The sequence below is a fragment of the Oncorhynchus tshawytscha genome, linkage group LG16, assembly GCF_018296145.1.
Source record: "Oncorhynchus tshawytscha isolate Ot180627B linkage group LG16, Otsh_v2.0, whole genome shotgun sequence".
Classification (NCBI taxonomy): domain Eukaryota; kingdom Metazoa; phylum Chordata; class Actinopteri; order Salmoniformes; family Salmonidae; genus Oncorhynchus; species Oncorhynchus tshawytscha.
Window position 1 is genome coordinate 78,481,335 of NC_056444.1, and position 11,793 is coordinate 78,493,127.

The window sequence follows — 11,793 nt, forward strand, 5'->3', positions numbered from 1 at the left end:
TAGGGTAAGACAGTTGATCTAAAGTCATGAGACATTTATGAGATACATTCTTCAAGATTCCATGGCATTAGCCTATATAATTTAATCTATATAAGTCCAAAAAATGCGTTTACCAATTCTGGATTGCGCCTTTTTACGCCTGTGTGGTTTGCGATGCAAACTGGCAGGGACATGAGTTGTCACAACTTTCTATGTGATTCCAGGTGTTCCAGGAACATGACTAACTCCTGCTCACCACCTGACATTTCTCAAGAAGAATGTATGCCGGTCAGGAAATTGAGAAACACCTTGTGTAGGGAGTGGAACACAAATACATTAATAACACATTACAGTTCACACATGTGGTTCATATAATAAATGACCATATTTGGCTCCAGAATTAATAGTATATACAATCAGAAAATATTTCTGATTACTATCACTCTGTTGTACCAGTCCATAATTAATATTCATTGATTACTTACTTTGTGACATTTCAACTAAAGAGATAAAAATCTCAAATTACCGATGGACTTTGACATGGAATAGTTACAAACTGAGGCAAACAAAAATTCACATTTGAAATTACAGTATATTGTAGAGTTTCAAGTTTGAGAGTGCAAAGCCAGACAAAGGATTCTATAAAAAAAAGTGCTTTTGGTGCACAGAGGAGAGAGGGAGGGAACTTGGAAAGAGAGGAGTGTTTAGGGGGAGGGACTGTGGGGGCCAGCAGGGTTATAAAGTTTGAGCGGCTTCCTCTCTGCCCATGCTCTGTGTGTCTGTGTGCTCCTGTTTCTGCCGGCCCACTCTCAACTCTCTGTGCCTTTCTCAATCTCACTCCATCTAACAAAATGAGTGTCAAACGAAGCAGCGTCAGGGGACCTAGCAGTGGGTACGGCTACTCCATCACTCACAGCTCTACTGCTCCCACCTACCGGGCCGCCAGCACTTATGGTGGTGCTGGAGGTCAGGGGACCCGAATCTCCTCTGTGTCCTATTCGGGGGTGCGAAGCGGGATGGGAGGGTTGGGGGTTGGGATGGGAGGCTCCGGGGGCTCCATGTCCAGCAGCATCCAGGTGAGCGCCAGCGGGGACACTGCTCACATCATGGGCAATGAGAAGTTTGCCATGCAGAACCTCAACGACCGTCTGGCCTCCTACCTAGAGATGGTGAGGAACCTGGAGCAGGCCAACGGCAAACTGGAGCTGAAGATCAGGGAGGCCATGGAGAAGAGAGGCCCAGATGTCAACGACTACAGCCGCTACAACGCCATCTTGGATGACCTGAGGAAGAAGGTGAGAGGCCAGGGGGAGGATGGAGTACTGGCTAATATGAGATGCTGGACAAATCTACACCATAGAGCTTTAGGGAAGTAATATATATTTCAAATGCAAGTTCACTGTAATAGAATGGCTGACCCGACGGAAGAGAGTAACAGAGTGACAGAGAGTAGTGTGGGAGTGAAAGAGGAAACACAGTGGCCCTACTATGTCCTTGTCAGGTTATTGACCTGGGTAGTAAAGACCCAGTGTAGCTGGTTCGTCCTTTAGAACCCTGCTGATTAGTGATGGCAAGGTGCCGGCATCCCCAGGCAGAAGGTCAAGGGGCAGACAGAAAGCAATAAGAAGGGGAATTCCAAGGGGTTCTGCTAGCTGACCTTCGACATGGCCAGAGTTCCAGGTCCAGCTAGCATTTTCAGGGGTCATGGATGTGTTTATTTAACTTCCTGTTATCAGTTAACTGTCTATCACAAAGATTGTTAGCAATGAAATGATGATACTGTAGCATTTCAAACGATTATCTGCATTATAACCATCAAGAGTTATGCACAAATTTAACCATGAAAACTGGGAGAGTCGTTACAGCTGTAGGTAAAGTTAAAAAGGTTATTTTGATATTTTCTCTCAGCTGTGGTAAGTGTGTAGCAGTAAATTAAATGAGAAAACTCCATCATAGACTATAGATGAGAGAAAGTTCAACTCCTTACACAAGGCTACTACCCACTGGGCACAGACGTCAATTCAACGTCTATTCCACGTTGGTTAAATGTAATTTCATTGAACATAAGTTGGTAAACAATGTGGATTCAACAAGTGTGTGGTCTGTGGGTCTTTTATGGTGTGGTTCTTACTCACAACTTACACAAGGCTACTATTTCATGGTGTGGGTCTTACTTTGATGGTGGAGCATGGTAAATGAGTTTGTGAGTCAATGTACTGTGTCATTAAAAAGTAGTCCGTCTAACCACGTCATTCCATTCCCATTTCTCTGATAGTGTTCCATGTATATATATAACAGTACTGAATGATTGACATATGGGTTTATAATGGTTTATGTGTGTATACTGTTGGGCGAGCAAGGATATTCTGAGTCATTCAACTGGACATGTTCAGAGCTGCTGATACTTGGGAAAAATACTGTTAGACATCTAGTAAACAGTCATTATTATAGGCCTATTGCATCTGCAACAAGTTACTCTTGTACTTTAAAGCATACAGTAAATACTGCCTGATACTATATTATATTATTTATTAAAATATTAAAAAAACATATCTGAAAAGCTCTTTCCATTGGATTCTGGAACATTCCAGTCATGCTTCTGTGGTTTTGCTGTGTAGACCTTGCTGGAGCAACGTGCCAAAGTCAAACCACCTAAAGTGACAAGAGTAATAACTATGGAAAATATGGAGATTAGATGCAAGATACCAATAGAGAGAGACAAAATGCAAATATATCACAAGACTATCATTACAGAATTTATATTGTTAGCTAACTGAGCTCCTGTCCATTGTGAATTAAGTTCCTGATGAACTCCACTAACAGAGTGGAGCAGAGACCAGGCTTTGTGGAATTCAGCTCCGACTACATCGATTCGCCCAAGGTCAATACTTTAACAACATTGTATTATAAAATGCTACATAAAAGGTCAGGGGAGGAATGTCTAGGGAGTTAAGCTGGTGTTTGCCAACATGGATGTGTTGGCTTTACCAACTGCCCATTGCACGTAATCAACCCCCAACGCATAGATCACAATGGGTTCATTTTTCTTTGTCGTGATACCAGGATGTGACCGCTAGTTCAAATATTCCTCCTTTACAAAAACAAGGCTTCTCACGACAGGAACAACAGGAAACCCAACCCAGTAACCACCCCCTCCCCATCACACACACACCAACCTCCCACACACACCAACCTCCCACACACACACCAACCTCACACACACACACACACACACACACACACACACACACACACACACACACACACACACACACACACACACACACACACACACACACACACACACACACATACACACACACACACCAACCTCCCGCCTGATGCAAATCACCTGCCTCCATCCTGACATGTAGTCCACTGCACTTTCAGCTTGGCTGTTTGTTAATGATTGCCTCCCGAACTTTGTAACCTGCATCCATCCATCGCCAGCCTTATCTACTATACCATGGATAGCAAACACTGCGGCTGTGGGGCAGCTGGCCTCCGCTGCTCCTGGCTGCCACTGTCATCAGCCTTGTCACTTTCATACTCATTACACAATAGTACAGCATTGAAACTGCTGTGAAAGAAATGAAATGAAAAGTATGTTGACGTTAACTTGTTTTCTCCTTGTCAATGGCAGGTGTTTGATGCCACAACAGACAACGCCCGTATGTGTCTTCAGATCGACAATGCCCGCTTAGCTGCTGATGACTTCAGGGTGAAGTAAGTCAAGCTAGGCAAAGCAGACAGTTGCACACGCGCCTTAATTAACGGTGTAAAATAAGCAGACATTTGCTGACACGCCTTAATTAACGGTGACTAAACAAGCAGACGGTTGCTGACACACCTTAATTAACAGTAACTTAACAAACACCGTTGATGTGCCACATTAACTGCATACCCTCCATACTCTACAGTCTATGCTTTAACTGCCCAATGCAGCCATTTTTATCTCAATATCCAAATATCTAAATAGCTTACTGTGATTGTTTTCAATTAAAATGGTCAAACTGACACAAAAATAGCTTCTTAGCAAAGAGACATTTCTCAAAAAATAATTTAGGATTTTCTGGAAGTGTTCTTAGTGGGCAGTGGAAAACTGAAAACTAGGTGTTATTGGCAGAGAGGTTTGGAACTCTCTTTCTAATTGGTCTACTAACCAAATGACCGCCTGGTGATGTCAACAGGAAGGCCAAAACTCCATCCCACCAAAACAGGCTGAAAAGGATGTCTTTTCAAACTGCTCTTACACTAATTGGGCATTTTCATAATTTTAACACTTTCACAGCATTAATTCAAATCTCATATTATGGAAGTATATACAAAACACAGGAAAATTATGTTTTGACCTCATTGGGCCTTTAAACGGACACTTTGGAGAATATTTCACCGTAGCTCTCCAGGGCATTGTATCTGATGCTGTTTGCTGTGTGTTGCAGGTTTGAGTCTGAGCTGTCCATACGCCAGTCTGTGGAGGCTGACATCGTTGGCCTGAGGAAGGTCATAGATGACACCAACATGGGCCGCATGAACCTGGAGAGTGAGATCGAAGCTCTGAAGGAGGAGCTCATCTTCCTGAAGAAGAACCACGACAACGTAAGTTCACCATGGCCAAACCCCCCCTTTCAACCACCAAACCAACATAGTACACAACCCCACCCCTCTTGCACCACCAAACAAATGTTTACCATCTCCCTTGTCATCACAATGGCTTAACTAGAGCAAGACCTAGCATGCCACCATCGGAGACAGTCAACCATACTGTATAAACAGGGGTTGTTTCGTGTGATATCTTTGGGATTTAGCGGGGGTGTGGTGGGTGCGGCACACACATAGGACGCACCCAGGGGGGCACGTTGAGTACCCAAACGAACAGCCTAAATATGGACGCTGACTTCACTCTTGAAAACATATTGCTTAATAAATTTTAACGTTGTTGTCCTTCTACCCCAACAGGAAGTGATGGAGATGCGTAACATGATCTCCCAGTCTGGAGTGCAGGTGGACGTGGATGCTCCTAAGGGCCAGGATCTGGCCGCCATCATGGCTGAGGTCCGGGCCAAGTACGAGAAAGAGGCCCTGAAGAACCAAGAGGAGCTCAAAGCATGGCATGAAACACGGGTAACACCTACCAGCTTATTCATTTACCACACACTGATGACTTCACAGTGAAACCGTCACAGAAACTCCTACTTAACCAATGATTTTAAAACTGACATCTGTATCACCTCTATGTCCCTTCCAGATCACAGAGGTGCAGTCTGTGGTGTCACAGAACACAGAGGCCCTCCAAGGCGCACACACAGAGATCAACGACCTCCGTAGACAGCTACAGACACTGGAGATCGAGCTGGACTCACAAAAGAGCTTGGTAAGATCCCTCAACAATACTATATTCACACAGCCAGTGTGTACAAAAGACATCATGGCATCAATGCTATTGGTTAAACTCTATCTTTTGGTATTTATTTAATTAGTCTATTGTTGATATTGTCCCAGGTTTTACATGTCAGCCGTATTTCTATATTTTAAAAGTTATATATCTTGAAAACTGGATTGCTGACATGCACCACATTTTGGGACTATATCAACAATGGACTTATGAAACAAACACCAAATGATAGTTTTTTGGGTGGAGTTTTTCTTTTAAGTTTTATGTTAATTTACAAGTTACAATCACCTGTACTGACTGTCTTTACTCTTCCTCTCTCTCTGTCTAACAGAAAGGATCTCTGGAGGGGACGCTGCGAGACACGGAGATGCGCTACAACATGGAGATGGAATCCTTGAACAAGATCCTCGTGGGTCTGGAGTCTGAGCTGACCAACCTCCGCTCCAACATCCAGCAGCAGACGCAGGAGTACGAGCACCTGCTCAACATCAAGATGAAGCTGGAGGCGGAGATCGCCACATACAGGAGACTGCTGGACGGAGGAGACTTCAAGTGAGTAAGACAGAGGGAGAGAAATCCTTAATTGGTGTTGCATGCATAATTCCTATAATTAAGCAGACTTGAGAAAGGGAATTAACATGAAGTTTGTTGCCAGCCAAGAGCCTACTGTGGTAAATAGTCATCCAATGGCCATTTTCTGTCTTGGAGGCAAAAATAGCCATTGCATAAATATTTTTATGTTGACTGATAGTTGTGAATCTCTCTCTCTCTCTCTCTCTCTCTCTCTCTCTCTCCCTCTCCCTCTCCCTCTCTCTCTCCCTCTCCGTCTCTCTCTCTCCCTCTCTCTCTCAGGCTCCAGGATGCTCTGGAGGACCAGCGGACAGTGAAGACCAAGGTGATGACCGTCACACAGACCCTGGTGGACGGGAAGGTTGTCTCCTCCAGCACAGAGACAAAGGAGAGGAACCTGTGAGACTACATCCATCATTCCACATCGTCCTGATTGTACAACACCATCCAACACACCAAAGACATAAGATAACATCTAGCTGGATAAGAAGAAAATTATCTCCACTTTATTTATTTCATCGTGTTTCTTTTGCTTTTGAGTCTTAAGTGTTTTTTAACTTACGCATTTAGGCGTATATACATTTACAGTACAAGTTCAGAACTGAGTAATTTGGGATGAAATTGGCTTTAACCAATATGATTTTACCTTTAAAACTAGCAATTGGATTAAGTAAAATATCTGTAAACCTGTAAAATGTATTTTTCTACCCTTGTCATCTTAGTTTTCTTTCTGTCCAGTTGAATTTGCCTGGTGTGATGTACTTTCATTGTCCAATAAAACATTGGTCAGACTCTTGGCTCTTCTCTTTTAATGGCTATGCACTTGCTGTGTAACTCAAAAATCAGGTTTTATAGGTTATCACTTCTCATAGATTGTGGTAAATGTCATCATGGCAACTTTAATACAACTAATTGACACCAATAATTAACACACATTGAACAGAGAAGTTAATCATTTGCACAGATCTGAAATATGGAAATCATTTAAAAAAACAAACATTTTATTTAACTAGACAAGTCAGTTAAGAACTAATTCTTATTTTGAATGACAGCCTAGGAAAGGTGGGTTTAGTGCCTTGTTCAGGGGAAGAATGACAGATTTGTACCTAGTCAGCACAGGGATTTGATCTTGCAACCTTTCAGTTACTAGTCCAACACTCTAACCACTAGGCTACCCTGCCACACCTGTATCTTTCATAGTTAGTGTTATGTTACCTACTGATAGTGCTTCACAAAAGATCAAACATGACATTTTAGTCATTTAACAGACGCTCTAATCCAGAGCAATTTACAGCAGTGAGTCCATACAGTTTCATGCTTTTTCGATACAGGTCCCCTGTGGGAATTGAACCAAAAACCCTGGCTTTGCAAGCGCCATGCTCTACCAACTGAGCCACATGATGAAAGAAATATTTGCTTCATTGGTTAGCTTTGATTCAGAGGGGTTGGGTTATCTACGGAAGACACATTTCAAATCAAATGGTATTTGTATTTGTCACATGCGCCGAATACAACACAATACTGTACACATGTGCCGTGTACGTGTACAGTAGAGCCCTTAAGCCCTTAATTAAAGCATTGTTGGTTAAGGAGTTAAGAAAATAAATAAAAATAAGTGTTGAGCAAAAAAATAGAATAGTAAAAAATGTAAAATAAAAGTAACAAATAATTAAACAGCAGCAGTAAAACGACACGTGAGGCTATCTCCTACGGCTATCTCTTCGGTTGAAGGCATTCAGTTGTGCAACTGACTTGGTATTCCCTTTCCTTTTCCTTCCTTAGCTATTGATATTAGATTATAATAAAACAGCAGTTGGCTGTCAATATTTATTCTGAATGACTTCCGAATAAGAGTCTATAACTGCTATTTTAAATTCAGTACATTTGCTATCTACAGTTCAATCTTACATAAGTGGCATAGACTACACTTTCCCCTTCCTCATTGACCATAGTTACCAAACCACAGTCACAATGTGGGGTGGAGAGGTGGAGAGGACAGAGTCTATGTAGGAGACTAAAGGTTAGAAAGTGATAGTGATCGAAGGGAGTGGCGCGTCAGAATGCAGCCTTGTATATAAAAACTCTAACATCCATCCTCCTCGCGCTCGGTAGAATCAATCTGTGCCAGTGTCAGGTGGTTCTCTGTTTCTTCTTCTCTTCTTGGATTTTCTCTCTAAAGACATGGAGTCTGTACGTATCAGTACGCATCCTGGATTTACTTGTCATCGTGCTGAAAGTGGCAGTGGAGGCCTATACGCAAAGCCATGGAGCTCACAGAGTGCCCATGGCGGTGGCGGGGTACACGGGACCAGAATCTCCTCCGTCCACACCAGCAGGCTCGGGGGCTTCAGAGGAGGGGCAGAGCACCAGGTGTACACAGGTGTTACAGCTGATGGTGGCTTCACTATGGGTAATGAGAAGCTCAACATGCAGCTCCTGAATGACCGTCTGGCCACCTACCTGGAGTCAGTAAAGAACCTGGAGCAGGTCAACAGCAAGCTGGAGCTACAGATCAGGGAGGTACTGGAGAAGAAAGGGCCAGCTGGGGCAGACTACAGCCGCTACGAAGCCACGCTGGAGGACCTGAGGAAGAAGGTGAGGCCCTCAAATAACAACATTAAATTCAAGCATGATTCATACAAAGTATTATGTGTGTGGAATCATATCCTGTTCAGGGTTGGGGTAAATTCCATTTTAAATCAAGTCAATTCAGAATGTAAACCAAATTCCAATTCCACATTTTTTAAAATTGAAAATCACTGTTTTTTTGGGGGTACTTCCAGAATTGACTGGAATTTAAATGGAAATGAACCCAACCCTGATCCTGACTGCTCCAAACTGCCCCTACTGTATGGTTAATTGAGTCTCCCCACTCATTAATTTCACAATATTTAAAGCCAATATTTGCAGTTCTCAAATACCCCCAAAAGTACACATTTTTTGCTGTAACCCCAGACAAGCACTCCGGATTCAACTCGTCAACTAATCATCAAGCCATTGATGAGTTAAATGAGGTGTGTTTGTCTGGGGCTACAACAAAAAAATCTATACTGCTGGGGGTACTGGAGGACTTTGAGTTGGGAAATACTGTCTCAAGCCTTTTATTAGGCGAGGTTTCACAGAACCACCTCACAGTAAACTGATATGATTTACAGCACATCTTATCAGAGGTGGCTCCACTATGTTGACGCTGTGTAGACATTTAAGTGAGTGTCACTTTGTTTCTACCTGCACAAAGGTGGAGTGACGGGTTTCACCAAGGGACATGTTTATGTTGCTCCACCCTGTAGAACAGATCCACAGTTATACCCAGAATCATCGCTCTCCTCCCTCTAATATTCCCTCAGATATCGGAGATGACAGTGGGCAATGCACAGATCGCCATCCGAGTTGAGGGTGCCGGCCTAGCCGCAGAGGACTTCAAGGTCAAGTGAGTGCTTATAAACAAAGAAACGTGTCACTTGCTATCATCTGTTGGCATGAATCTATAGGGCCAACATTCTTTCATTATGGCTATGTCCACGTCTTTACATTCTTAATGTTGTTGTCAATAGGCATGAAAGTGAGATTGGGATGCGCCAGACTGTCGAGAGTGATGTCGCAAATCTGAGGAGAACACTTGATGACACCATCGTGCTCCAGCTGCATCTGGAGAACGATATCGAGTTTCTGACAGAGGAACTGATCAACCTGAAGAAGAACCATGCAGAGGTAAGGAATGGTTCCTGTCAACTGACACATTTTCAAATAGGTTACATAGATAGGTTACTACCATAAACACCATGTCATTAATTTAATGGATTTCCTGTTTCCTTTGTGTCAGGATGTGCTGGAGCTAGATACCCAGATTTCCATGGCTGGCGTGCAGGTGGAGGTGGATGCTTCTAAGGGACACGACCTGGGAAAGATCATGGAGGAGATGAGGGCCAAGTACGAGAAGATGGCCTTGAAGAGTCAGGAGGAGCTCAAAGAGTGGCATGAATCCAAAGTACGACTCCTTCCTAACACTTTTCAATGTTCTGCACTGTATTACTGTGGGTTAACATGTTGGTGTGTGTGTGTGTCCAGATCACAGAGGTGCAGATCCAGGTGACTGAGAATACAGAGGCCCTGAAGGAGGCACACACCACATTCAGTGAAAGCAGGAGGAGCTTTCAGTCCCTGCAGATTGATCTTCAGTCCCAGATCAGCCTGGTAAGAATTATTATTTTATACAATAGCTACCAAACCATTTCAAAATGAACTCAATCTTGGTGGATCCATCCTACGACCACGTACTTTCCTCCCAACCACAGAATGCGTCTCTGGAGGGGAACCTTCATGACATTGAGATGCGCTACAACATGGAGTTGCAGAAATACAACGCCGTCCTCCTGAGGCTGGAGGCTGAGTTGACCCAGATCCGCTCCGACATCCAACATCAGACTCAGGACTACCATATCCTGTTCAACATCAAGATACAGTTGGAGGCTGAGATCGCCGAGTACAGGAGGCTGCTGGACGGAGACTTGAAGTGAGTAAAACAAGGAGAGATGACAGGTGGAGCTACATGTCCTGCTTGGTTAGGGTAGTGTAACAACTACAATACCTGAAGTATGTTGAGATGATAAAACTATCAAGTTACTGGAGCGATACAGCTGTACTAGTAGCTTATCATTAAACGGCTGGCCTTGTTCTATTGTTTGCTTCTTATTCTATGAGGCATGGGAATATTTGCAAATTAGATTCAAACTAGCTTCATGCGACTATGCACAAGGGCTCAGGTCTGATATGGAAATGACTGTGTTGTAGTTATGGTATCTGTCTTTTCATCTGTGTCTCTCTAGAGTTGAGGTTGCTGTCGAGAAGAAACCAACTAAAGCTTTCCGAACAAAGACGCTGATTGTCACCCAGACACTAGTGGATGGCAAAGTAGTGTCTGAAGGAGTGACTGAGGATGTCAAATCTGAAGGAGGGATTGAAGCTGTCCATGGATAACCACCCAGTCAAGAAACATCTTCTCTCTCATCATCATCATCACCATTTTCATCATCACCACCATCATCATCATCATCACCATTATGACACAACACTAACAGTTAATTGTTCACAAAATGACCAATGAAACAATCACAATAAATGAAGTCAAACACTTAATGTAATGGTTGTATGTGTATGTCTCTGTTTTCATCTACTGTAACCAATCAGGACAAATCAGTTGGTTTCCTCTCTAAATGCATACACAAAATAAATGCTAAATTGGGGCTCTATTGAATCTATATTGCTGATAGTAATTTATTATTGAGCCGACATCTGCAGCATTTATCAAGTCAAGTCAAGCTTTATTTATATAGCACATTTCAGACATGAATGCAACTTAAAGCACTTCACAGGAAAAAATAATAATAAAAATATAAATATATACATATTTACTACACAACAAACATAAGAAGATGAAAAACAAAATAATAACAATAAAAACTAAGAGATTAAAAAGCACCCTAAGGAAAAGCAAAGCTAAAAGAAGGTTTGCTTTAGGATCTGTTTTAAATATGTACACAGTTTTGGCCCCCCTCAGGTTCTCTGGCAGGCTATTCCAGAGGCCTCTGCTAACACAGAGACATTGCCTTTACATTGAAATCACACTGTAACTCTGAATTTCCATGATACGGATGAAATAGAGCTCTTGATGTGACGTGGAAAGCAACAACAACGTAAAACCCCCACACACTGTAGATATACAGCGTTAAAGAATTGGCACACCCCATCCAGCTCTGTTCCCGGTCTAGCCAGACACATAAATGTCTATGAAGTTCTCTGGAATTCTGGGTTCATTCTGCATTTTGACCCAACATTCTCTCTCTACCCCC

The 11,793-nt window shown here is 42.8% G+C and overlaps 2 protein-coding genes across 2 annotated transcripts; both read left to right on the forward strand.

Moving 5' to 3' along the window:
* The first annotated feature begins 734 nt into the window (after positions 1 to 734).
* Positions 735 to 6,735, forward strand: LOC112235074 (keratin, type I cytoskeletal 18). Its single transcript, XM_024403469.2, has 7 exons — positions 735 to 1,274; positions 3,623 to 3,705; positions 4,422 to 4,578; positions 4,939 to 5,103; positions 5,228 to 5,353; positions 5,706 to 5,926; positions 6,227 to 6,735. Exons 1-7 carry the CDS (start codon positions 831 to 833, stop codon positions 6,345 to 6,347), a joined length of 1,317 nt encoding a protein of 438 aa, XP_024259237.1. The 5' UTR covers positions 735 to 830; the 3' UTR covers positions 6,348 to 6,735.
* A 1,292-nt stretch (positions 6,736 to 8,027) lies between these two features.
* Positions 8,028 to 11,080, forward strand: LOC112235075 (keratin, type I cytoskeletal 18). Its single transcript, XM_024403470.2, has 7 exons — positions 8,028 to 8,539; positions 9,292 to 9,374; positions 9,499 to 9,655; positions 9,768 to 9,932; positions 10,013 to 10,138; positions 10,240 to 10,457; positions 10,771 to 11,080. Exons 1-7 carry the CDS (start codon positions 8,126 to 8,128, stop codon positions 10,919 to 10,921), a joined length of 1,314 nt encoding a protein of 437 aa, XP_024259238.1. The 5' UTR covers positions 8,028 to 8,125; the 3' UTR covers positions 10,922 to 11,080.
* Positions 11,081 to 11,793: the final 713 nt, after the last annotated feature.

What these genes read in the sequence shown, in the direction of transcription:
- LOC112235074 (XM_024403469.2), top strand. Translation starts at nt 831, where the DNA reads ATGAGTGTCAAACGAAGCAGCGTCAGGGGACCTAGCAGTGGGTACGGC. An exon ending in TGGATGACCTGAGGAAGAAG is followed by an intron (nt 1,275 to 3,622) that starts GTGAGAGGCCAG and finishes TGTCAATGGCAG; the next exon opens with GTGTTTGATGCCACAACAGA. An exon ending in CTGGACGGAGGAGACTTCAA is followed by an intron (nt 5,927 to 6,226) that starts GTGAGTAAGACA and finishes TCTCTCTCTCAG; the next exon opens with GCTCCAGGATGCTCTGGAGG.
- LOC112235075 (XM_024403470.2), top strand. Translation starts at nt 8,126, where the DNA reads ATGGAGTCTGTACGTATCAGTACGCATCCTGGATTTACTTGTCATCGT. An exon ending in TGAAGAAGAACCATGCAGAG is followed by an intron (nt 9,656 to 9,767) that starts GTAAGGAATGGT and finishes CCTTTGTGTCAG; the next exon opens with GATGTGCTGGAGCTAGATAC. An exon ending in TTCAGTCCCAGATCAGCCTG is followed by an intron (nt 10,139 to 10,239) that starts GTAAGAATTATT and finishes TCCCAACCACAG; the next exon opens with AATGCGTCTCTGGAGGGGAA.